General features: G+C 43.5%; 1 protein-coding gene across 1 annotated transcript in view; it reads right to left on the reverse strand.

Annotated features, from left to right (window-relative positions):
• Window positions 1–24,551, reverse strand: part of rpgrip1l (RPGRIP1 like) — a 30,082-nt gene extending 5,531 nt beyond the window's left edge. Inside the window, exons 1-21 of the mRNA XM_084169143.1 lie at window positions 24,484–24,551; window positions 23,714–23,809; window positions 23,488–23,632; window positions 21,568–21,694; window positions 21,155–21,341; window positions 20,738–20,843; window positions 20,419–20,562; window positions 18,404–18,509; window positions 18,048–18,194; window positions 17,696–17,769; window positions 17,446–17,585; window positions 17,240–17,346; window positions 15,156–15,206; window positions 14,816–14,995; window positions 14,504–14,621; window positions 13,903–14,355; window positions 9,978–10,120; window positions 9,418–9,799; window positions 8,282–8,541; window positions 7,753–7,914; window positions 3,148–3,319 (exon numbers count right to left, since the gene is read on the reverse strand). Of these exons, the coding sequence (XP_084025269.1) occupies window positions 3,148–3,319; window positions 7,753–7,914; window positions 8,282–8,541; window positions 9,418–9,799; window positions 9,978–10,120; window positions 13,903–14,355; window positions 14,504–14,621; window positions 14,816–14,995; window positions 15,156–15,206; window positions 17,240–17,346; window positions 17,446–17,585; window positions 17,696–17,769; window positions 18,048–18,194; window positions 18,404–18,509; window positions 20,419–20,562; window positions 20,738–20,843; window positions 21,155–21,341; window positions 21,568–21,694; window positions 23,488–23,632; window positions 23,714–23,801 (3,292 nt within the window). The 5' untranslated portion in view covers window positions 23,802–23,809; window positions 24,484–24,551. The remainder of the gene's footprint in view (window positions 1–3,147; window positions 3,320–7,752; window positions 7,915–8,281; window positions 8,542–9,417; window positions 9,800–9,977; window positions 10,121–13,902; window positions 14,356–14,503; window positions 14,622–14,815; window positions 14,996–15,155; window positions 15,207–17,239; window positions 17,347–17,445; window positions 17,586–17,695; window positions 17,770–18,047; window positions 18,195–18,403; window positions 18,510–20,418; window positions 20,563–20,737; window positions 20,844–21,154; window positions 21,342–21,567; window positions 21,695–23,487; window positions 23,633–23,713; window positions 23,810–24,483) is intronic.
• Between the last annotated feature and the right edge of the window lie 2,484 nt (window positions 24,552–27,035).

Here is a 27,035-nt window from a genome sequence, read left to right on the forward strand (position 1 = left end):
GTCATTGACCAGGTCCTGCCGTGTAGTTCTGGGCTGAAGGGCCTGCCGTGTAGTTCTGGGCTGATCCCTCACCTTCCTCATGATCATTGATGCCCCACGAGGTGAGATCTTGCATGGAGCCCAAGACCGAGGGTGATTGACCGTCATCTTGAACTTCTTCCATTTTCTAATAATTGCGCCAACAGTTGTTGCCTTCTCACCAAGCTGCTTGCCTATTGTCCTGTAGCCCATCCCAGCCTTGTGCAGGTCTACAATTTTATCCCTGATGTCTTTTACACAGCTCTCTGGTCTTGGCTTTTGTGGAGAGGTTGGAATCTGTTTGATTGAGTGTGTGGACAGGTGTCTTTTATACAGGTAACGAGTTCAAACAGGTGCAGTTAATACAGGTAATGAGTGGAGAACAGGAGGGCTTCTTAAAGAAAAACTAACAGGTCTGTGAGAGACGAAATTCTTACTGGTTGGTAGGTGATCAAATACTTATGTCATGTAATAAAATGCAAATTAATTACTTAAAAATCATACAATGTGATTTTCTGGATTTTTGTTTTAGATTCCGTCTCTCACAGTTGAAGTATACCTATGATAAAAATTACAGACCTCTACATGCTTTGTAAGTAGGGAAACCTGCAAAATTGGCAGTGTATCAAATATTTGTTCTCCACACTGTGTGTGTATATATATATATATATATATATATATATATATATATATATATATATATATATATATATATATATATATATATATATATATACACACACACACACATATACACACATACAAAATTGATTAAATTGTTTTTTTTCCCTCATCAATCTACACACATTACCCCATAATGACAAAGCAAAAACAGGTTTGTAGAAATATCACATTCACATAAGTATTCAGACCCTTTACTCAGTACTTTGTTGACACTACAAGCTCGGCACACCTGTATTTGGGGAGTTTCTCCCATTCTTCTCTGCAGATCCTCTCAAGCGCTGTCAGGTTGGATGGGGAGCGTTGCTGCACAGCTATTTTCAGGTCTCAAGACATGTTCAAGTCGGGGCTCTGGCTGTGCCACTCAAGGACATTCAGAGACTTGTCCCGAAGCCACTCCTCCGTTGTCTTGGCTGTGTGCTTAGGGTCATTGTCCTGTTGGAAGGTTATCCTTTGCCCCAGTCTGAGGTCCTGAGGACTCTGGAGCAGGTTTTCATCAAGGATCTCTCTGTACTTTGCTCCGTTAATCTTTCCCTCGATCCTGACTAGTCTCCCAGTCCCTGCCGCTGAAAAACATCCCCACAGCATGATGCTGCCACCACCATGCTTCACCGTAAGGATGGTGCCAGGTTTCCTCCAGACGTGACGCTTGGCATTCAGGCCAAAGAGTTCAATCTTGGTTTCATCAGACCAGAGAATCTTGTTTCTCATGGTCTGAGTCCTTTAGGTGCCTTTTGGCAAACTCCAAGCTGGCTGTCATGTGCCTTTTACTGAGGAGTGGCTTCCGTCTGGCCACTCTACCATAAAGGCCTCATTGGTGGAGTGCTACAGAGATGGTTGTCCTTCTGGAAGGTTCTCCCATCTCCACAGAGGAACTCTGGAGCTCTGTCAGAGTGACCATCGGGTTCTTGGTCACCTCCCTGACCAAGGCCCTTCTCCCACGATTGTTCAGTTTGGCCGGGCGGCCAGCTCTAGGAAGAGTCTTGGTGGTTCCAAACTTCTTCCATTTAAGAATGATGGAGGCCACTGTGTTCTTGTGGACCTTCAATGCTGCAGAATTTTTTGGTACCCTTCCCCAGATCTGTGCCTCGACACAATCCTATCTCGGAGCTCTACGGACAATTCCTTTGACCTTATGGCTTGGTTTTTGCTCTGACATGCACTGTCAACTGTGGGACCTTATATACACATGTGTGTGCCTTTCCAAATCATGTTCAATCAATTGAATTTACCACAGGTGTACTCATTTCACATTTCAAGGATGATCAATGGAAACAGGATGCACCTGAGTTACATTTCGAGACTCATAGCAAAAGGTCTGAATACTTATGTCAATAAGGTATTTCTGTTTTCTATTTTTTATAAATTTGCAAAGAATTCTAAAAACCTGTTTTCACTTTGTCATTATGGGGTATTGTGTGTAGATTGATGAGGAAAACAAATTATTTAATCAAATTTAGAATAAGGCTATAACGTACAAAATGTGGAAAAAGTCAAGGGGTCTGAATACTTTCCGAATGCAATGTATATATATATATATATTTTTTTTTTACTGTTTGGACATAGGTGGCCCGAAAAAACACTTAGGCGGCCCGCCCAATACTTTTATATTCAGAAAAAACCCTGGATTACTACAAGTTTAGATAGCTGGCCACTAGATTAATTAACCAATTAAAAAAAAAATGCTGACATGGGCTAATTAACTGACTGTCATTGACTGACATAACAAGAGAAAAACTGCTGATGCACAACCACATTTAGAAATTGCACCTTGTGGATTCTACTATTTTAACTCTCAACAGTAAGTTGAGACCCCGACTGAGTCCTCCCCCACCACAAATATTTTTTATTTTGTGTAAATGTATCTGCGGGCCTACAAAAGGGCGGCCCAGTTGCCCATCCCTGCAGACGGAGTGAGATGTAGCAATGCTGAACTTTAAAGGGGGGTGTCTCTCTCATACTACTCAAGGTCAGAATTAACATTGACAGCCAGCCATACCCAGCCTGAAGACTATTGGCAACAGCATTGAATATTTATGGTTCTCTGGTGAAGAAGCATGCCAGCAAACAACATGGGCTGTTTGCACTTGAAAGATAATACACGGCAACAACAGTAAGTACTTGTTTCCTGAGGATCCATGGGGGATTTGGGGCTGGGGCTGAAGAGCCAGTAAGAATGAAATCAGATATGAAGAGTTTTATTATAGTTTTGGTTTCTTTTGTAAACAAGTAGTAGAAAAGGCCTTGCTGAAATCTAAATAAGAAATTGATGCAAGAAGCAGAAAAATAGGTAGCTGCACTCCAAAACACAACATAGATAGCAGGGGGGAAAAACTAAATTCCTTACATAGTACCTGGCTAGTACCTGGCTGAATTATCAGTGGACAAAGAAAAATAGAAAACTGGTTGTTATTATTGTTTCTCCGTTGTGGTTGTTAGTGAGCTTACCTTCTATCTGTTCGAGAATCTCTTCTGACATTTCTGATTCGTCCGAGGTGGACTGAGATCTGGCTGCGATGACCTGACCCTCAGAGAAGGGAGACTCTTCCTCATCATCTTCTTCCTCTGTGGTGCTCTGAGGCAGAGCTGGTACTGGTGCTACCTGTGACACTGAGACAACCTGTGGAGTACATGACAGTATTATGCATGTAACCCTCACAGAATCTCACAGACAGTAGCTCTAAATGCAGCTTAATCATTACATTGAATTTAGTCTTTTATTAGGATCCCTAATACTCTTCCTGGGCTCCAAACAGGAAACAAACAAAAAAATAATACATACAGTGAGGGAAAAAAGTATTTGATCCCCTGCTGATTTTGTACGTTTGCCCACTGACAAAGACATGATCAGTCTATAATTTTAATGGTAGGTTTTTTTGAACAGTGAGAGACAGAATAACAACAACAAAATCCAGAAAAACGCATGTAAAAAACGTTATAAATTGATTTGCATTTTAATGAGGGAAATAAGTATTTGACATTTCAGGAGGGATTTTGTCCCACTCCTCTTTGCAGATCTTCTCCAAGTCATTAAGGTTTTGAGGCTGACGTTTGGCAACTCGAACCTTCAGCTCCTTCCACAGATTTTCTATGGGATTAAGGTCTGGAGACTGGCTAGGCCACTCCAGGACCTTAATGTGCTTCTTCTTGAGCCACTCCTTTGTTGCCTTGGCCGTGTGTTTTGGGTCATTGTCATGCTGGAATACCCATCCACGACCCATTTTCAATGCCCTGGCTGAGGGAAGGAGGTTCTCACCCAAGATTTGACGGTACATGGCCCCGTCCATCGTCCCTTTGATGCGGTGAAGTTGTCCTGTCCCCTTAGCAGAAAAACACCCCCAAAGCATAATGTTTCCACCTCCATGTTTGACGGTGGGGATGGTGTTCTTGGGGTCATAGGCAGCATTCCTCCTCCTCCAAGCCAAAGAGCTCGATTTTGGTCTCATCTGACCACAACACTTTCACCCAGTCCTCCTCTGAATCATTCAGATGTTCATTGGCAAACTTCTGACAGGCACGTATATGTGCTTTCTTGAGCAGGGGGACCTTGCAGGCGCTGCAGGATTTCAGTCCTTCACGGCGTAGTGTGTTACCAATTGTTTTCTTGGTGACTATGGTCCCAGCTGCCTTGAGATCATTGACAAGATCCTCACGTGTAGTTCTGGGATGATTCCTCACCGTTCTCATGATCATTGCAACTCCACGAGGTGAGATCTTGCATGGAGCCCCAGGCCGAGGGAGATTGACAGTTATTTTGTGTTTGTGTCTCTTCACAGTCCCCATCGTAAGGTGTTCTTTTATCATTATTATTATTCAAAAAATGTAAATCCTGTTTTATTGCTAGCTTGAGTTACCTGGGGTGGCAGGGAGAGTTCCATGTAGTCATGGCTCTATTTAATACTGCGTTTCCCAGCCTCTGTTCTGGACCTGGGGACTTTGAAGAGACCTCTGGCTGCATATCTTGTGTGGTACCGATGAGTGTCCGAACTGTGTGCCAACTGTTAGAACAGACAGTTTGGTACCTTTAACCCATCAACACCTCATACAAAGACCAACAGTGATGCAGTCAGTCTCTCCTCAGCTTTGAGCCAGGAGAGATTGACATGCATACCACTGACATTCGCCCTTTGTGTACATCTAAGTGCAATACGTGCTGCTCTATTCTGGACCAACTGCACATTTCCTGTCCTTATTTGCCGCACATGGCCACACAACTGGGCAGTAGTCCAGGTGCGACAAAACTAGTGCCTGTAGGAGCTGCCTGGTTGATTTAGAAACCAGAGCAACGCCTTATCCTGGACAGACCTGTTCCCATTTTAGCAACCATTGAGTCTATATGTTTTGACCATGACAGCTTGCTTTTTAGGGTTACACCCAGAAGTTTAGTCTCCTCAATTATTCAGTAATAGATCTAAATGAGGTTTAGGGTTGAGTGAGTGACTTGTCACAAAAACAATGCTTTTAGTTTTTTTGATATTTAGCACCAGCCTATTGCTAGTTACCCATTCTAAAACTGAATGGAGCGCTATGTTAAGGGTGTCCTCTTTTTTTTTTACTGTCGTAGCTGACGTATATATGGTTGAGTCATCAGCGTACATAGACGCACATGCTTTATTCAAGGTCAGTGGCTATTCTTGGGCAGCGGAATGACCTTTGCCGCCCTCCAGGCCTGAGGGCACACAGTCTTTTAGGCTTAAATTGAAGATGAGACAAACTGGAGTCGCAATGTATTCCACTACCAACTTCAGCAATTTACCATCCAGGTTGTCGGTACCAGGTGGCTTGTCCTTAATTATAGATAGCAACAATTTTTTCACCTCTTCCACACCAACTTTGCAGAACTGAAAACTACAACGCTTGTCTTTCATTATTTGGTCCGTTATGTGTGAATATGAAGGCTCAGCATATGTTGTTTGCATGTCATGCCTAAGTTTGTTAATCTTGTCAACAAAAAAGTTCTTAAAGTGGTTGGCAATATCAAAAGGTTTTGTTATGAACAAGCCATCTGCCTCAAAGAAGGAGGGAGCAGAGTTAGCCTTTTTGCCTGGAATTTCCAGAGCTTTCTTTATATAATTTATCTTTGTTCCATAGTATAGTTTCTTCTTCTTTTTGTTTAGTTACGTGATTTCTCAATTTACTGTATGTTTGCCAATCTGCTGTGTTGTCAGACTTATTTGCTATTCCTAATTTATCCATGTGGATTTGGCAATTATAACAGTCAGTTTCTTGATGGGCGCATGCCTATCAGTAAGCGGATAAAGCAATTTTATAAATGCTTCAAGTGCGGCGTCCGGTTGTCTCATTACAGTTCCAGTGTATACAGTGGGGAAAAAAAGTATTTAGTCAGCCACCAATTGTGCAAGTTCTCCCACTTAAAAAGATGAGAGAGGCCTGTAATTTTCATCATAGGTACACGTCAACTATGACAGACAAAATGAGATTTTTTTCTCTCCAGAAAATCACATTGTAGGATTTTTAATGAATTTATTTGCAAATTATGGTGGAAAATAAGTATTTGGTCAATAACAAAAGTTTCTCAATAATTTGTTATATACCCTTTGTTGGCAATGACACAGGTCAAACGTTTTCTGTAAGTCTTCACAAGGTTTTCACACACTGTTGCTGGTATTTTGGCCCATTCCTCCATGCAGATCTCCTCTAGAGCAGTGATGTTTTGGGGCTGTCGCTGGGCAACACAGACTTTCAACTCCCTCCAAAGATTTTCTATGGGGTTGAGATCTGGAGACTGGCTAGGCCACTCCAGGACCTTGAAATGCTTCTTACGAAGCCACTCCTTCGTTGCCCGGGCGGTGTGTTTGGGATCATTGTCATGCTGAAAGACCCAGCCACGTTTCATCTTCAATGCCCTTGCTGATGGAAGGAGGTTTTCACTCAAAATCTCACGATACATGGCCCCATTCATTCTTTCCTTTACACGGATCAGTCATCCTGGTCCCTTTGCAGAAAAACAGCCCCAAAGCATGATGTTTCCACCCCCATGCTTCACAGTAGGTATGGTGTTCTTTGGATGCAACTCAGCATTCTTTGTCCTCCAAACACGACGAGTAAACACGACGAGTTGAGTTTTTACCAAAAAGTTCTATTTTGGTTTCATCTGACCATATGACATTCTCCCAATCCTCTTCTGGATCATCCAAATGCACTCTAGCAAACTTCAGACGGGCCTGGACATGTACTGGCTTAAGCAGGGGGACACGTCTGGCACTGCAGGATTTGAGTCCCTGGCGGCGTAGTGTGTTACTGATGGTAGGCTTTGTTACTTTGGTCCCAGCTCTCTGCAGGTCATTCACTAGGTCCCCCCGTGTGGTTCTGGGATTTTTGCTCACCGTTCTTATGATCATTTTTGACCCCACGGGGTGATATCTTGCGTGGAGCCCCAGATCAAGGGAGATTATCAGTGGTCTTGTATGTCTTCCATTTCCTAATAATTGCTCCCACAGTTGATTTCTTCAAACCAAGCTGCTTACCTATTGCAGATTCAGTCTTCCGAGCCTGGTGCAGGTCTACAATTGTGTTTCTGGTGTCCTTTGACAGCTCTTTGGTCTTGGCCATAGTGGAGTTTGGAGTGTGACTGTTTGAGGTTGTGGACAGGTGTCTTTTATACTGATAACAAGTTCAAACAGGTGCCATTAATACAGGTAACGAGTGGAGGACAGAGGAGCCTCTTAAAGAAGAAGTTACAGGTCTGTGAGAGCCAGAAATCTTGCTTGTTTGCAGGTGACCAAATACTTATTTTCCACCATAATTTGCAAATCAATTCATTAAAAATCCTACAATGTGATTTTCTGGGAAAAAAATTCTCAATTTGTCTGTCATAGTTGACGTGTACCTATGATGAAAAAACAGGCCTCTCTCATCTTTTTAAGTGGGTACTTGCACAATTGGTGGCTGACTAAATACTTTTTTCCCCCACTGTACACAATCAAGCTAAAATCACAACTATAACATGAAGCAAATAAATCCCCCCTTCACCCTACTACAGCTAAGATATGTGTTTAATATCAAATATAACTCAGAGACAACATAAGGTACCTTTGTTAGGGGTGGTAGTTCTGAGCCTTCCCTTTTATCTGTTCCAGGCACATTGGAGGGACGTGAAACATTTTCAGGAGCTGTGACGTCCACGAATGAGACTTTTTTGCTTGCCGTTTTCTCTTTCACCAAGGTCTGTAGTCTAGGTGTAGGTAAAGGTACCTTGGGAGACAAGAATCTGTTACAATTTCATGAAAAATCTAAAGGCAACTGACTATCGTCCTGCAAAGATACTGAAATCCTTTCCCATCAAATGGTATACTTAGAAAGATGGAAACCAGCACACTGGCGAAAAATAGGAAAGATCCAAAACTGAGGCTTAAATGCAAAAATATAAAACATATTTTATTTGATCATCATGATGACAAGAGTGCATAGTGCAAAAGGGTGCATAAAAGAATGGTGAAAAATGAAATGGTATAAAATGTATTTTGTAGTAAATACTACTTCTGTACTGGAATCAGTCACTAGGGCCATCTCAAACAATATCAGACCAAGCTAACATGACCATCTTAGGACCTGTCCTTACCTCTGACGCAGTGGAACAAGCAGGAAGAGGAGGAAGAGCTTTGGCCCGTTTCTCTTCTTTCACCACCATCCTCTTCTCCTTTTCCTCCATCTCCTCTTCCATTTGTGTCGTTAGATTCAGTGCTCTCTCTTTGGGTACAAACTTGGCCTGTTCTACAGTCATGGTGGAGCCGGGAGGAGGGAGATAGGTGAACTTCCACTTCAGCGTCACGTCAATATGGCCACTTGGGAGGCCGGATGGGTCAGTCAGCTCAAATGTACCTGAAGTGTGGACACACAGAGGGGATGTCAGTGGGCAGAGTGGCCCAACTGATCTCACAAAACAATTAGTTACTTGTGTGACCTCAATAAAATAGGCAACCAGACAAACACTGAAGAAAATTACAATTGGCTCAGAACAGGGCAGCACGGCTGGCCCTTAAATGTACACGGAGAGCTAACATTAATAATATGCATGTACATCTCTCATGGCTCAAAGTGGAGGAGAGATTGACTTCATCACTACTTGTTTTTGTAAGAAGTGTTGACATACTGAATGCACAGAGGTGTCTGTTTAAACTACTAGCACACAGCTCAGACACCCATCCATACCCCACAAGACATGCCACCAAAGGTCTCTTCACAATCCCCAAGTCAAGAACAGACTATGGGAGGCACACAGTACTACATAGAGCCATGGCTACATGGAACTCTGTTCCACATCGGGTAACTGATGCAAGCAGTAAAATCCGATTTTTAAAAACAGATAGAAATACACCTTATGGAACAGCGGGGACTGTGAAGAGACACACACACACACACAGGCACAGACACACATGATAAGACACGCACTCTCCACACACATGGATGTTGTATTGTAAATATGTGATAGTGGAGTAGTGGCCTGAGGGAACACCGTAAATGTATTGGGTAAAGTGTTATGAAATGTAATGTAATATTTTTAATTGTATATAACTGCCTTAATGTTGCTGGACCCCAGTTAGAGTAGCTGCTGCCTAATGGGGATCCTTAATAAATACAAATAAATCCAAACACAAATGTACTGACCAAACCATCATACAACAAACCAAACCAAACCAATCATGATCACTGTCTCTATTGCTCCAACAAACTACCGTAACTAACTCTCAAACTAACCAGTGATGGCCTTGTCGTGGGCCAGAGACAGGAGGGGAACCCTGGCCTTGCCCAGGTACATCTCACTCTGGGTGTCCTGGTCATCGAACACGTAGAGCAGCAGAGCCCCCGCCTTCAGGTAGCTGTCCAGCTCTGCCTCCATGGCCACGGGGAAGGACATGTGGTCCTCAAACTGGGGCTCGCTGCAGTCGGCCACGATACAGGTGTCGTGGTCTGGGAAGTCATAGAACTGGTAGACCACGTAGGGGTTGGGTGGGTTGCCCTGACCCTGGCAGTGGTGGGACGTTAGGTTGCTGCAGCAGCGGATGGTGACGTTGAGCTCGTTCAGGTTCAGGCCTCCGTCGGCTGATACTGACTGGGGGGTTAGGGTTGAGGTGGACGGCTGAGGGATTATGGGAAAACAGAGTGGGGTTAATAAGGATTTATGAGCCAAGTAGGAAATAAGTATTTTAACTAAACTTTTGTGAAAATGGACCACCAACACGGAACCTCCAAAATAGGCTGGTTATTCAATTCGTCTAGTTCTGTGTTGTGTTCTGTTTAGAATGACCACAAGCTACCTGCTGTTCATGATTGAGAGCAGATCTGAGGTAGCCCAGGGCTTTCACCCTCTCCTTGTACAGCCGGATAGCCTGCTCCATGGGCACCCGCAGCCTCACCCAGTACTCCACAGAGCCAAACGACTGCACCTCGCCAGCCACACCTGAGGAGCACAGAGAATTTCACTGTACTGTTTTACACCCGTTGTATCCTGTACACGTGCCGAATAAACATTGAAACTTGAATACAGGGCAGAGTTACTGTAGTCACTTGATTACTACCTGAGAACTTGAGTTTACATACAGTACCAGTCAAATGTTTGGACACACCTACTCATTCAAGGGTTTTTCTTAATTTTTTATATTTTCTACATTGTAGAATAATAGTAAAGACATGAAAACTATGAAATAACATATGGAATCATGTAGTAAACAAAAAAGTGTTAAACAAATCAAAATATATTTAATATTTTAGATTCTTTAAAGTAGCCACCCTTTGCCTTGATGACAGCTTTGCACACTTGGCATTCTCTCAACCAGTTTCATGAGGAATGCTTTTCCAACAGTCTTGAAGGAGTTCCCACATATGCTGAGCACTTGTTGGCTGCTTTTCCTTCACTCTGCGGTCCAACTCATCCCAAACCATCTCAATTGGGTTGAGGTCGGATGATTGTGGATGCCAGGTCATCTGATGCAGCACTCAATCACTCTCCTTGGTCAAACAGCCCTTACACAGCTTGGAGGTGTGTTTTGGGTCATTGTCCTGTTGAAAAACAAATGATAGTCCTGCTAAGCGCAAAACAGATGGGATGGCGTATCGCTGCAGAATGCTGTGGTAGCCATGCTTGTTAAGTGAGCCTTGAATTCTAAATAAATCACTGACAGCGTCACAAGCAAAACACCCCCACACCTCCTCCTCCATGCTTCACGGTGGGAACCACACATGCAGAGATCATCCGTTCAACTACTCTGCGTCTCACAAAGACATGGCGGTTGGAACCAGAAATCTCAAATTTGGACTCATCAGACCAAAGGACAGATTTCCACCGGTCTAATGTCCATTGCTCGTGTTTCTTGGCCCAAGCAAGTCTCTTCTTCTTATTGGTGTCCTTTAGTAGTGGTTTCTTTGCAGCAATTCGACCATGAAGGCCTGATTCACGCAGGCTCCTCTGAACAGTTGACGTTGAGATGTGTCTGTGACTTGAACTCTGAAGCATTTATTTGGGCTGCAATCTGAGGTGCAGTTAACTCTAATGAACTTATCCTCTGCAGCAGAGGTACAGTGGGGGAAAAAAGTATTTAGTCAGCCACCAATTGTGCAAGTTCTCCCACTTAAAAAGATGAGAGAGGCCTGTAATTTTCATCATAGGTACACGTCAACTATGACAGACAAAATGAGAATATTTTTTTCCAGAAAATCACATTGTAGGATTTTTAATGAATTTATTTGCAAATTATGGTGGAAAATAAGTATTTGGTCAATAACAAAAGTTTCTCAATACTTTGTTATATACCCTTTGTTGGCAATGACACAGGTCAAACGTTTTCTGTAAGTGTTCACAAGGTTTTCACACACTGTTGCTGGTATTTTGGCCCATTCCTCCATGCAGATCTCCTCTAGAGCAGTGATGTTTTGGGCATGTCGCTGGGCAACACAGACTTTCAACTCCCTCCAAAGATTTTCTATGGGGTTGAGATCTGGAGACTGGCTAGGCCACTCCAGGACCTTGAAATGCTTCTTACGAAGCCACTCCTTCGTTGCCCGGGCGGTGTGTTTGGGATCATTGTCATGCTGAAAGACCCAGCCACATTTCATCTTCAATGCCCTTGCTGATGGAAGGAGGTTTTCACTCAAAATCTCACGATACATGGCCCCATTCATTCTTTCCTTTACACGGATCAGTCGTCCTGGTCCCTTTGCAGAAAAACAGCCCCAAAGCATTATGTTTCCACCCCCATGCTTCACAGTAGGTATGGTGTTCTTTGGATGCAACTCATCATTCTTTGTCCTCCAAACACGACGAGTTGAGTTTTTACCAAAAAGTTCTACTTTGGTTTCATCTGACCATATGACATTCTCCCAATCCTCTTCTGGATCATCCAAATGCACTCTAGCAAACTTCAGACAGGCCTGGACATGTACTGGCTTAAGCAGGGGGACACGTCTGGCACTGCAGGATTTGAGTCCCTGGCGGCGTAGTGTGTTACTGATGGTAGGCTTTGTTACTTTGGTCCCAGCTCTCTGCAGGTCATTCACTAGGTCCCCCCGTGTGGTTCTGGGATTTTTGCTCACCGTTCTTGTGATAATTTTGACCCCACGGGGTGAGATCTTGCGAGATCGAGGGAGATTATCAGTGGTCTTGTATGTCTTCCATTTCCTAATAATTGCTCCCACAGTTGATTTCTTCAAACCAAGCTGCTTACCTATTGCAGATTCAGTCTTCCGAGCCTGGTGCAGGTCTACAATTTTGTTTCTGGTGTCCTTTGACAGCTCTTTGGTCTTGGCCATAGTGGAGTTTGGAGTGTGACTGTTTGAGGTTGTGGACAGGTGTCTTTTATACTGATAACAAGTTCAAACAGGTGCCATTAATACAGGTAACGAGAGGAGCCTCTTAAAGAAGAAGTTACAGGTCTGTGAGAGCCAGAAATCTTGCTTGTTTGTAGGTGACCAAATACTTATTTTCCACCATAATTTGCAAATAAATTCATTAAAAATCCTACAATGTGATTTTCTGGATTTTTTTTTCTTAATTTGTCTGTCATAGTTGACGTGTACCTATGATGAAAATTACAGGCCTCTCTCATCTTTTTAAGTGGGAGAACTTGCACAATTGGTGGCTGACTAAATACTTTTTTCCCCCACTGTAACTCTGGGTCTTCCTTTCCTGTGGCAGTCCTCATGAGAGCCAGTTTCATCATAGCGCGTGCTGGTTTTGCGACTGCAAAAAGTTATTGAAATTTTCCAGATTGACTGACCTTCATGTCTTAAAGTAATGATGGACTGTCGTTTCTCTTTGCTTATTTGAGCTGTTCTTGCCGTAATATGGACTTGGTCTTTTACCAAATAGGGCTATCTTCTGTATACCACCCCTACCTTGTCACAACACAACTGATTGGCTCAAACGCATTAAGAAGGAAAGAAATTCCACAAATTAACTTTTAATAAGGCACACCTGTTAATTGAAATGCATTCCAGGTGACTACCTCATGAAGCTGGTTGAGATAATGCCAAGAGTGTGCAAAGCTGTCATCAAGGCAAAGGGTGGCTATTTGAAGAATCTCAAATATAAAATACATTTTGATTTGTTTAACACTTTTTTGGTTACTACATGATTCCATATGTGTTATTTCATAGTTTTGATGTCTTCACTATTCTTCTACAATGTAGAAAATAGTAAAAATAAAGAAAAACCCTGGAATGAGTAGGTGTGTCCAAACTTTTGACTGGTACTGTAGCTCTGACTAGAGGTACACGTAACTGAGAAAAATATTACATTGACCCCCCCCCCACCCTTTGTTTTTACACTGCTGCTACTCGCTGTTTATTATTAATGCATAGTCACTTTACCCTACCCACATGTACAAATTATCTTGACTAACCTGTACCCCCGCACATTGACTCAGTACCGGTACCCCTTGTATATAGCCTTTTTATTGTTATTTTATTGTGTTACTTTTTATTTTATTTAGTAAATATTTTCTTAACTCTATTTCTCGAACTGCATTGTTGGTTAAGGGCTTGTAAGTAAGCATTTCACTGTATTATTTTATTTTATTTGAAGTCCATCTACCGCAACTGCTAAACCAGAGGAATGAGACTATAAACCTGGAAACATGCAACTCTACCTCCTAGCTGATAAACCTGAGATGCTCGGTTAATCCTCAAAATAACCCAAAATGACACCCCTGAGATCCAGTTGGTCCATAATAAAACCCCTCCACTCACCAACCAGCTGTACGGTCCCATGGGCTTTGCCGTTATTCTCCAGTAGTTGCGTTAGCCTGAGCTGCCCTGCGGCCACCGTCGTGAAGTCCATACCCCGGGCCAGCTGCAGCTCCAGCGTGACCGAACCCGTGTGGAGGTATTGCAGGAAGAGGTCGTCCACCCTCACCACATACTGGGACGTGAAGTCGTATGCCGGCCAGGCGCCCCTGACCACAGGCGTGGCCTGCAGCTCAAAGTCGTAGAAGGCATAGGTGCAGAAGGTGGAGGGCTCGCGGTCGCTCAGCATCTCCAGGGCTACTGGGGAAAGGGTCGCGGTGCCGATGTGGATTTCCAGGAGGTTCTCTCCTCGCTCCAGGTGAATGGTCTCGTCAAACTCGTTGGCCACGTCGTCGTCGGTGATGTTGGGTTTGAAAACGTGGCCTTTGGTGCCGTAGGCAATGTCTTTCAGTTTGGCTGCAGAGTGAATGGAGAGAGTACAGTAAAACAAGAAAACCTGTTTCAGTTACAGAGAGAAAGACAAAACCGGAGACGACCAAACTACACAAAACAACAAAATCAACACAACACAGTACACAACAATCATGTAGGAATAAATCCACACCCTCTAGTTTGTTGATCTTGGCAGCCCTCATGTCCAGCAGCTGGGCAAGACGTTCCAACTTCAGCTCGTACTCCAGTTTGGAGTCATCCATCTTACGTGTCACCGCTTCAACTTCCGCCTGAGACACAAGAAAACAGTGACATTTTCTACAAAGTATGTCACCTGATCAAGTGAAAAAACTACAAAAATTATATTTCTGAAGTATGTGTAATGTATGACACCATTACATTATCCTTGTTGCAAATGTTATGGAATATCTAACTACTTCCCTAAGTGTAGTCCAAGTGATTCATGCTGTGCATAACCATGGACCTGGTAGTCCTTGTTGATCTTGTGCTGGATGATGAGCATGTTCCTGGTCTTCTCCAGCTCCTGGATGGTCTCAGTGTGCGTGGCCTGTAGCTCCCTCATGGAGCGCTCAGTGGCACCACGCACCTCCTCCTCCACCTGCTCCAGGAAGCCCAGCTCACCACTCCTCTGGGACTTACGCACCTGACGGAGGGGAGAAGGGGTTCACTTCAGTGCCAACTGTAATGCACAGTGCCCCTTTGTGGATGGGAGTGGTAGCATAACGTGATGCAGCATATGGTCAAAGTGGACCTCATAGTATGATTTGAGGTAGAGATGAGAGACAGGTTAAATGACCAAATACCTTGACTAGCATCATTGCCTCGCTGAGTTCAGCCACATCGATCTCACTCTCCTGGAAGAGAAAAAAACCTTAAAAGACATCTATAAACATGTTGGTTAAAGACATGCTCCGGAACATTTGCGACTACTAAGTATTTTTGAAATCTCCCGCTTTGGGCTAGATGTATCAATGTGTAGTTCATACATGCATAATCTATAAGCAGAATTACTGTCTTACCTAAATTGGCCACAAAATCCCTAGTTTGAAAGCAACCGTTTTTCTGGAAGCTGTGCAGCGCCATTTTCCCTACATTTTCCCCAACGTGGGCCAGCCCCCTAGCAATTTCAGTTCAACCAATGAGCTTCAGACCCTCACCATATGAGTGACAGCTAGCAAGATGCACCCACAGCAGAGCGAGAGAGCAATGACGTGGTGCAGATACAGTGGGGAGAACAAGTATTTGATACACTGCCGATTTTGCAGGTTTTCCTACTTACAAAGCATGTAGAGGTCTGTAATTTTGATCATAGGTACACTTCAACTGTGAGAGACGGAATCTAAAACAAAAATCCAGAAAATCACATTGTATGATTTTTAAGTAATTAATTTGGATTTTATTGCATGACATAAGTATTTGATCACCTACCAACCAGTAAGAATTTCGTCTCTCACAGACCTGTTAGTTTTTCTTTAAGAAGCCCTCCTGTTCTCCACTCATTACCTGTATTAACTGCACCTGTTTGAACTCGTTACCTGTATAAAAGACACTTGTCCACACACTCAATCAAACAGACTCCAACCTCTACACAATGGCCAAGACCAGAGAGCTGTGTAAGGACATCAGGGATAAAATTGTAGACCTGTACAAGGCTGGGATGGGCTACAGGACAATAGGCAAGCAGCTTGGTGAGAAGGCAACAACTGTTGGCACAATTATTAGAAAATGGAAGAAGTTAAAGATGACGGTCAATCAGACTCGGTCTGGGGCTCCATGCAAGATCTCACCTCGTGGGGCATCAATGATCATGAGGAACGTGAGGGATCAGCCCAGAACTACACGGCAGGACCTGGTCAATGACCTGAAGAGAGCTGGGACCACAGTCTCAAAGAAAACTATTAGTAACACACTACGCCGTCATGGATTAAAATCCTGCAGCGCACGCAAGGTCCCCCTGCTCAAGCCAGCGCATGTCCAGGCCCGTCTGAAGTTTGCCAATGACCATCTGGATGATCCAGAGGAGGAATGGGAGAAGGTCATGTTGTCTGGTGAGACAAAAATAGAGCTTTTTGGTCTAAACTCCACTCGCCGTGTTTGGAGGAAGAAGAAGGATGAGTACAACCCCAAGAACACCATCCCAACCGTGAAGCATGGAGGTGGAAACATCATTCTTTGGGGATGCTTTTCTGCAAAGGGGACAGGACGACTGCACTGTATTGAGGGGAGGATGGATAGGGCCATGTATCGCAAGATCTTGGCCAACAACCTCCTTCCCTCAGTAAGAGCATTGAAGATGGGTCGTGGCTGGGTCTTCCAGCATGACAACGACCCGAAACACACAGCCAGGGCAACTAAGGAGTGGCTCCGTAAGAAGCATCTCAAGGTCCTGGAGTGGCCTAGCCAGTCTCCAGACCTGAACCCAATAGAAAATCTTTGGAGGGAGCTGAAAGTCTGTATTGCCCAGCGACAGCCACGAAACCTGAAGGATCTGGAGAAGGTCTGTATGGAGGAGTGGGCCAAAATCCCTGCTGCCGTGTGTGCAAACCTGGTCAAGACCTACAGGAAACGTATGATCTCTGTAATTGCAACCAAAGGTTTCTGTATCAAATATTAAGTTCTGCTTTTCTGATGTATCAAATACTTATGTAATGCAATAAAATGCAAATGAATTACTTAAAAATCATACAATGTGATTTTCTGGATTTTTGTTTTAGATTCCGTCTCTCACAGTTGAAGTGTACCTATGATAAAAATGACAGACCTCTACATGCTTTGTAAGTAGGAAAACCTGCAAAATCGGCAGTGTATCAAATACTTGTTCTCCCCACTGTATGTGCACACAAAAAACAAATTCATTCTTATTTGGAGTAAGAACCGGTTCCTGTACCTTGGTGTAGAACTTCATTCGATCCTTTATTTCATCCAACTGCTGCTTTTGCTCCAGGAACCGAAGCTGAATCTCTTTATTTTCTTGAATACATTTTTCATTCATATCTATAAATAATAATAAATGAAATCAAAAAAAAAAATGTTTGTAAATGTGAATACACACAAAACTATTTTAAAGAGACAAAGGTCCTGGTCGACAGATACCTCTTTCAACCTTGATCTTGTCCAGAATCTGGTTTTTGTCTGTCAGGTCAGACTTCAGTGCCACCTCTAGCTGGGCTATCTGTAGTTTCAGCTGCTGCTCTCGCGTCCTACATTTCTGTTCCTGGGTTACGTCGAAAGCACTGGGAACACAAAACCAAATATAATCCACAAAATGGTCATACAGAAAAAAATGTCAATATAGGATTTCAACATGCAAAGAAAAATACAAACGTGGAGTCAAATCCCTCACCTGTTAATTAGTTTATCACAGTTCTCCTTTAGCAGCTCTCTCTCCTTCTCCAGGTCATGGATTCGCTCCTGCAACTGTGTTTCATTAAAAAGAGGATAGTTCATTAGCCAAGAGGTTAGCCAAGAGTTTCACTACGATGTTATGAGATTGTATCAGCCTCATCAAATTGCTCTGGATAAGAGAGCCTACTAAAGGACTACACCAAATGGCTGTTTTCCCAGACACAGATTAAACAGAGTCCAGGACTATAAAGCATGCTCAATGGAGAATCTCCATTGAAAGGGCTTTTTTAGTGGAGGACTTGGCTTAATCTGTGTCTGGGAAACCAGCCCCAAATGTATTGCAAGGTTACCTCCTCTGTCCTTCTCTGTGAGAATGAGTTGGCCTGTAGATGGCTCTCCAGGTCCAGACTCCTCAGTCGCTCGTCTTTCAGATGGCCCGTTAGCTCGTCCATCTTGGCCATCACAGCTTCATGACTGGCCTTCATGGTCCTCTGACTCTGCAATCACAACATAGGGGTCATTACCATGGTGACTGGGTTTAAATAGTATGTGTTCTTTCGAAATAACAAGTTATTTGAAGTTTCCATGACGACTATTGAATAGAATGTGCTGGCGAGACCAAAATGTTTTCCCAAAGTTTGCCCACCCCTGTGCTAGAGCATTGCTAATCAACTAGTGTCTCCTGGAACATGCTGTTGTGTTTCACCTCTTGGAGTTGGAGGAATCTGCCCTCGAGCACAGTGAACGCGTTGCCCTTCTCAACCAGCTGCTTCTGCAGCCGGATCATCTCCACGTTGTCCTTGATAGTAGACCTGGAGACACCACAACACAATGGTATGCTTTTGATCACTTTTCCCCATATAGTGTGTGTGTATTTTCTACGTTTCTTTTTTAAATTATCTTTGGGGGTAGATCAGCTTTAATATTGCAGATAGACTGTAGCTGCCATCAATGTAATTGTCTGCATAATTTCCAATCCCCCATATATATATATTTTTGTGACAACATTTTCAAAAGGTTTGAAATAACATGCTCAATGGAGTTGTTGGAGTATATTGTTAGGATACAGAGTAGCTACAGTTGAAGTCGGAAGTTTACATCGTAGCCAAATAAATTTAAACTCAGTTTTTCACAATTCCTGACATTTAATCCTAGTATAAATTCCCTGTCTTAGGTCAGTTAGGATCACCACTTTATTTTAAGAATGTGAAATGTCAGAATAATAGTAGAGAGAATGATTTATTTCAGCTTTTATTTCTTTCATCACATTCCCAGTGGGTCAGAAGTTTACATACACTCAATTAGTATTTGGTAGCATTGCCTTTAAATTGTTTAACTTGGGTCAAACGTTTCGGGTAGCCTTCCACAAGCTTCTCACAATAAGTTGGGTGACTTTTGGCCCATTCCTCCTGACAGAGCTGGTGTAACTGAGTCAGGTTTGTAGGCCTCCTTGTTCACACACGCTTTTTCAGTTCTGCCCACACATTTTCTATAGGAATGAGGTCAGGGCTTTGTGATGGCCACTCCAATACCTTGACTTTGTTGTCCTTAAGCCATTTTGCCACAACTTTGAAAGTATGCTTGGGGTCATTGTCCATTTGGAAGACCCATTTGCAACCAAGCTTTAACTTCCTGACTGATGTCTTGAGATGTTGCTTCAATATATCCACATACTTTTCCTTCCTCATGATGCCATCTACTTTGTGAAGTGCACCAGTCCCTCCTGCAGCAAATCACCCCCACAGCATGATGCTGCCACCCCGTGCTTCACGGTTGGGATGATGTTCTTCGGCTTGCAAGCCTTCCCCTTTTTCCTCCAAACATAACGATGGTCATTATGGCCAAACAGTTCTATTTTTGTATCATCAGACCAGAGGACATTTCTCCAAAAAGTACGATCTTTGTCCCCATGTGCAGTTGCAAACCGTAGTCTGGCTTTTTTATGGCGGTTCTGGAGCAATGGCTTCTTCCTTGCTGAGCGGCCTTTCAGGTTATGTCGATATAGGACTCGTTTTACTGTGGATATAGATACTTTTGTACCTGTTACCTCCAGCATCTTCACAAGGTCCTTTGCTGTTGTTCTGGGATTGATTTGCACTTTTCACACCAAAGTACGTTCATCTCTAGGAGACAGAACGTGTCTCCTTCCTGAGCGGTATGACGGCTGTGTGGTTCCATGGTGTTTATACTTGCGTACTATTGTTTGTACAGATGAACGTGGTACCTTCAGGCGTTTGGAAATTCCTCCCAAGGATGAACCAGACTTGTGAAGGTCTACAATGTTTTTTCTGAGGTTTTGGCTGATTTCTTTAGATTTTCCCATGATGTCAAGCAAAGAGGCACTGAGGTTGAAGGTAGGCCTTGAAATACATCCACAGGTACACCTCCAATTGACTCAAATTATGTCAATTAGCCTATCAGAAGCTTCTAAAGCCATTACATCATTTTCTGGAATTTTCCAAGCTGTTTAAAGGCACAGTCAACTTAGTGTATGTAAACTTCTGACCCACTGGAATTGTGATACAGTGAATTATATGTGAAATACTCTGTCTGTAAACAATTGTTGGAAAAATTACTTGTGTCATGCACAAAGTAGATGTCCTAACCGACTTGCCAAAACTATAGTTTGTTAACAAGACATTTGTGGAGTGGTTGAAAAACAAGTTTTAATGACTCCAACCTAAGTGTATGTAAACTTCAGACTTCAACTGTATATGTTACCTCTGTCCAGTGGTCTGCTGCTCTCTCAGGTGGAGGAGTGATTCCTCAAACTCCCTCTCCTTCCTCCTCAGCTGGTCTCTCAGCAGCTCTGCTGCTCTGTCCATCTCCTCTATGTGAGACCGTTGAGTCTCGATCACATTCTCACTAACAGACACAGAGAGAGAGGGAGTGGCAGAGAGAGGAGAGAAAGAAAGAGAGAAGAAAGAGAGAGAGAGAGAGAAAGGCATTACCATAATGGATGGAACGTTGCTAACATGGAGCAAAAACACTACAGAGGCACTGAATCCTTCACAGTTTAGCTGATGAGAACCGTACATACAGGTTACGGATCTCAGCTCTGGCGTCGTCCAGCAGACTGTGTCCGTATCTGGGCAGTAGACCCTGGGGTGGCCTGCCACTCACCTCCACCTCCACACTCATGGGTCCTGGGGGGGACACACAGACACATCAAGGCTTACAGTTTAATCAGGTGTGTTAGTGCAGGGCAAGAACAAAAATGTGCATTAACGGATGGGGGGGGGGGGGGGGATACTGCTAAAATTACCACATGGCAACACAGGCATGCCCAGAGTTTGAGGCTTTGTGGGCCAGAGTATAAAGCATAGACATCATATATACATCATACATGACAGACTCTCAACATGTGTGTGTTTCTGGGGGTTGGGAAAAAGGCAGAATATGAATTTCTGTTCTAACCAAATGGACAATAAAGTATCTATATTCTGTTTCTATTCACCTCTGGGGGCAGTAGGGGTTAGCTGAGTTAGTGTGACCGTGTCCTCCCTTAGCCTCCGCAGACCCGTGTTGACGCGTGATTGGACATGGCCGTAGGGGGTGGGTCGTTTGCTCTGCGTCTGCAGTTGCTGTTTGGTGGCCAGCAGACGCTGCTTCAGGCCCTCATTCTGCATCTGCAACTCCTGGACCTTGAATTCGATTTTATTTGGGGTTGCAAATAAACAAAACATACAAATCAACAAGATGCGCATTTGAAATCCCAGAAGATAGCACATGGAAACACTGTCTGTGTCCCAAATGGCACACTATTCCTGCACTACTTTTGACCAGAACCCTAGTAAAAACTAGTGCACTATATAGGGAATAATAAGGGTGCCATTTGGGACGCATTCACTTATTTTCAAAGTGGTCCACCTTCTCCTGCAGCTCCTCCATCATCTCCTCTAACTCCACGTCCCTGCCTCCTGGACGCACCCCGCCTGCAGCCACCTGCTCCACCCGCCGACGGTCCTTCACCAAGCGCACCAGCTTCGTGGCCATCCTGTGAAAAGCCAAGGTGAGATGGAATAAGTTAGAGCTTCCATATAATGGGAGCAGAGGAATAGGGTTAGAAATCCACATACAGTGGGGAAAAAAAGTATTTAGTCAGCCACCAATTGTGCAAGTTCTCCCACTTAAAAAGATGAGAGAGGCCTGTAATTTTCATCATAGGTACACGTCAACTATGACAGACAAAATGAGAAAAAAAATCCAGAAAATCACATTGTAAGAGTTTTTATGAATTTATTTGCAAATTATGGTGGAAAATAAGTATTTGGTCAATAACAAAAGTTTCTCAATACTTTGTTATATACCCTTTGTTGGCAATGACACAGGTCAAATGTTTTCTGTAAGTCTTCACAAGGTTTGCACACACTGTTGCTGGTATTTTGGCCCATTCCTCAATGCAGATCTCCTCTAGAGAAGTGATGTTTTGGGGCTGTCGCTGGGCAACACAGACTTTCAACTCCCTCCAAAGATTTTCTATGGGGTTGAGATCTGGAGACTGGCTAGGCCACTCCAGGACCTTGAAATGCTTCTTACGAAGCCACTCCTTCGTTGCCCGGGCGGTGTGTTTGGGATCATTGTCATGCTGAAAGACCCAGCCACGTTTCATCTTCAATGCTCTTGCTGATGGAAGGAGGTTTTCACTCAAAATCTCACGATACATGGCCCCATTCATTCTTTCCTTTACACGGATCAGTCGTCCTGGTCCCTTTGCAGAAAAACAGCCCCAAAGCATGATGTTTCCACCCCCATGCTTCACAGTAGGTATGGTGTTCTTTGGATGCAACTCAGCATTCTTTGTCCTCCAAACACGACGAGTTGAGTTTTTACCAAAAAGTTTTATTTTGGTTTCATCTGACCATATGACATTCTCCCAATCCTCTTCTGGATCATCCAAATGCACTCTAGCAAACTTCAGACGGGCCTGGACATGTACTGGATTAAGCAGGGGGGACACATCTGGCACTCGATTTGAGTCCCTGGCGGCGTAGTGTGTTACTGATGGTAGGCTTTGTTACTTTGGTCCCAGCTCTCTGCAGGTCATTCACTAGGTCCCCCCGTGTGGTTCTGGGATTTTTGCTCACCGTTCTTGTGATCATTTTGACCCCACAGGGTGAGATCTTGCGTGGAGCCCCAGATCGAGGGAGATTATCAGTGGTCTTGTATGTCTTCCATTTCCTAATAATTGCTCCCAGAGTTGATTTCTTCAAACCAAGCTGCTTACCTATTGCAGATTCAGTCTTCCCAGCCTGGTGCAGGTCTACAATTTTGTTTCTGGTGTCCTTTGACAGCTCTTTGGTCTTGGCCATAGTGGAGTTTGGAGTGTGACTGTTTGAGGTTGTGGACAGGTGTCTTTTATACTGATAACAAGTTCAAACAGGTGCCAGTAATACACGTAACGAGTGGAGGACAGAGGAGCCTCTTAAAGAAGAAGTTACAGGTCTGTGAGAGCCAGAAATCTTGCTTGTTTGTAGGTGACCAAATACTTATTTTCCACCATAATTTGCAAATAAATTCATTAAAAATCCTACAATGTGATTTTCTGGAAAAAAAAATCTCAATTTGTCTGTCATAGTTGACGTGTACCTATGATGAAAATTACAGGCCTCTCTCATCTTTTTAAGTGGGAGAACTTGCACAATTGGTGGCTGACTAAATACTTTTTTTCCCCACTGTATGAAGTATTCTCAGACGCTAAGGTTTGATACTGTAGGGGTATGCATTCTGATTGAAACCTTTATTCAATGTGTGTGTGTGTTTGTGTGTATGCAGGAGTTCAGTTCCCACCTCTTGATTTTGTCTTCCTGTTTGTGGGTGTGTTGTTTGAGGAGCAGGTTTTCCTCATGGAGCCGTAGGAACCGGTCTTCCAGCTCCTCCCTGCTCACCCGTGAGATCGCCTGCCTTGCACGGGCATTCTGGGCCATCAGCGACTCTGCAAACAGAGCCAGGAAGTTACCGCCAGTTTAGAGACAAATATAAGGTAAAGTAAGGAGAAGTTCAAGCCATTACTAACCTGGTAATCCCACTCCAACCTGAGTGAGATTTAGGGTGATGTCTTTAACGGGCACATCGCCCGCCGTTTCGTCAGCAAATGCAGACATGGTTCAATCTGGAAATAAAAGGTTGAGAGACATTATAGTTACAACCCATCAATGAAAGACAACTAACAGGACACAGCCTCTTCTTGGACACAGCCTCCTAAAAGGGCATAGCCTGCCCCACTGTAATACTTAGTTGCTTTACTAGCTAAATGTGAATTGTTGTAGCTAGGAAGGACAGAGGAAAACCATGCAACTACTAGTTAGTCGCTATAATAATATAATATATAATATGCCATTTAGCAGACGCTTTTATCCAAAGCGACTTACAGTCATGCGTGCATACATTTTTGTGTATGGGTGGTCCCGGGGATCGAACCCACTACCTTGGCGTTACAAGCGCCGTGCTCTACCAGCTGAGCTACAGAGGACCACAGGCTATCACAGCCTAGAATAGGTATACATCTTATTCTTGCCCTACTAGCTTAATCAGTTTCTATCTTTCTAGGTCAAAAGACTGAGCTCACAAATAGTCTAGGTAGCTAAGTTTGGCTGCCTAAAGTAACGTTAGCTAGCTAGCGAAACAAGCAGCTCGAATCTGATGCCAAGTATCAATTAACTAGTTTTAGATTGACTAAGCAAGCTAACAAGCTAGCTATTGTTAAGTTTAAAAATATCTGTCCAAGTGTAAAACATGCATGCATTATTTTGACAGTTAACTATCAATTCCCTAAACATTTCTTACCGTTTCACATAAACATTTCCCTCCTCAGCGACAGTTGCTAGTAAACAACCTTCTTCCTGTTCCCATGTGCGCATGCGTTTGGAAAGAATCATTGGATATGTAGTTTCAGGAGTGGACGAGTAGCCTACAGTCAGAGAGGAAGAGGCGAGTGAGTATTCCAAAATCTTTGGTGCAGTCAGTATCTAAAAGTATTTGGTACAGTAGCCTACTTTGTAATGCTGATAGGCATTATTTGCACATTAATTCAGTTAATGTTCCTATGCATTTGTGTGTGTCTCTAATGTAGGCCTACAAGATCAGTAATGCTGTAGCCTAAGTGTTTAGGGAATTTTATAATGAAGTTAATGAATGTTATTATGTTTGATACTATCCTTTCTATGCCTTTTCATGGTTCGTTTGTTTCTCCTTTTCATCTGAAATGGAGCCATTTCTTTCCCTCTGACCATCCTCTGTGAATGGAAGCAGCAGGGCTACCACTCAGGTCCTGTTCTATTCATAATCCCAAAACTTTGCATGTAGGCCTATTTGTAATCTGAGATGGAAAAAAAGCCCTGGTTTACAGCCAGGGATTTGACAGGCAAACTGTCAGCTCTCTGCCTTTCATGAATTGGCAATGGGGCTAATTTAGAAGGCTGAGATGAGCCGGACTGGACAGAATGAGTTCACTCTGCATGCTCCTCTCTAGGTCTGCCACGCAGAGAGCACTGGGGCATGACAGTCTCCTCTCATGGCTGCCTCCTTAAATCCTAACCTTTGACCCATCCCCCCCCCCCCCCCCCATCTCTCCTTTATCGGAGGGTTGGAGTGGGTCAGGGTGCTTTTTCGTTTTGGAGGTGGGTCTGCTGTGGAGCGAAGGCAAGGCATGTCTGTCTGTCTGTCTGTCTGTCTGTCTGTCTGTCTGTCTGTCAGGTCAGTGTTAGTTTGACTGTCAGAGCTGGCCTGTCGTTGAGTTCCATGATGCTTTTCAACCTTTTGTTCAACAGGCCGTACCCCCTCCACTGCAGAACAGAACTGTCAAGCACATGATCAGACGAGCATGTAAAGGGCTCTTTGTTCACGCCTCCTTTCCCCTCCCTCCCTCCCCCATTGTAATATAGGGAGATTTCCCCCCCAATGTGTCCTAGCTGTCTCTGGTTCTATTCAATTTATTCAGATGAGTGTCACTAGGGGCAGCGGGTCAGATCCTGTTGTCGGGTAGAAACCAGAGAGGTTAGTGAAACGAAACGAGTGAAAATAAAAAAGTGAACAAGGTCAGAAGAAAGGGTGAATACTTTACATACTTTATCTCTGTATTGCTAATTTATTGTTATGTTATCCCTGTCGGCATGCCACATCCATACTGTAGGCCTACATTCACATAAATCTATTATTTTATAGTTTATGGCAGGCTATACACCTATAAAATATATATATATATATATATATATATATATATATACAGTGGGGGAAAAAAGTATTTAGTCAGCCACCAATTGTGCAAGTTCTCCCACTTAAAAAGATGAGAGAGGCCTGTAATTTTCATCATAGGTACACGTCAACTATGACAGACAAATTGAGAATTTTTTTTCCAGAAAATCACATTGTAGGATTTTTTATGAATTTATTTGCAAATTATGGTGAAAAATAAGCATTTGGTCACCTACAAACAAGCAAGATTTCTGGCTCTCGCAGACCTGTAACTTCTTCTTTAAGAGGCTCCTCTGTCCTCCACTCGTTACCTGTATTAATGGCACCTGTTTGAACTTGTTATCAGTATAAAAGACACCTGTCCACAACCTCAAACAGTCACACTCCAAACTCCACTATGGCCAAGACCAAAGAGCTGTCAAAGGACACCAGAAACAAAATTGTAGACCTGCACCAGGCTGGGAAGACTGAATCTGCAATAGGTAAGCAGCTTGGTTTGAAGAAATCAACTGTGGGAGCAATTATTATGAAATGGAAGACATACAAGACTACTCCGTGGGGTCAAAATGATCACAAGAACGGTGAGCAAAAATCCCAGAACCACACGGGGGGACCTAGTGAATGACCTGCAGAGAGCTGGGACCAAAGTAACAAAGCCTACCATCAGTAACACACTACGCCGCCAGGGACTCAAATCCTGCAGTGCCAGACGTGTCCCCCTGCTTAAGCCAGTACATGTCCAGGCCCGTCTGAAGTTTGCTAGAGTGCATTTGGATGATCCAGAAGAGGATTGGGAGAATGTCATATGGTCAGATGAAACCAAAATAAAACTTTTTGGTAAAAACTCAACTCGTTGTGTTTGGAGGACAAAGAATGCTGAGTTGCATCCAAAGAACACCATACCTACTGTGAAGCATGGGGGTGGAAACATCATGCTTTGGGGCTGTTTTTCTGCAAAGGGACCAGGACGACTGATCCGTGTAAAGGAAAGAATGAATGGGGCCATGTATCGTGAGATTTTGAGTGAAAACCTCCTTCCATCAGCAAGAGCATTGAAGATGAAACGTGGCTGGGTCTTTCAGCATGACAATGATCCCAAACACACCGCCCGGGCAACGAAGGAGTGGCTTCGTAAGAAGCATTTC

The sequence above is a fragment of the Coregonus lavaretus genome, assembly GCF_964263955.1.
Source record: "Coregonus lavaretus genome assembly, chromosome: 9".
In the NCBI taxonomy this organism is placed as follows: domain Eukaryota; kingdom Metazoa; phylum Chordata; class Actinopteri; order Salmoniformes; family Salmonidae; genus Coregonus; species Coregonus lavaretus.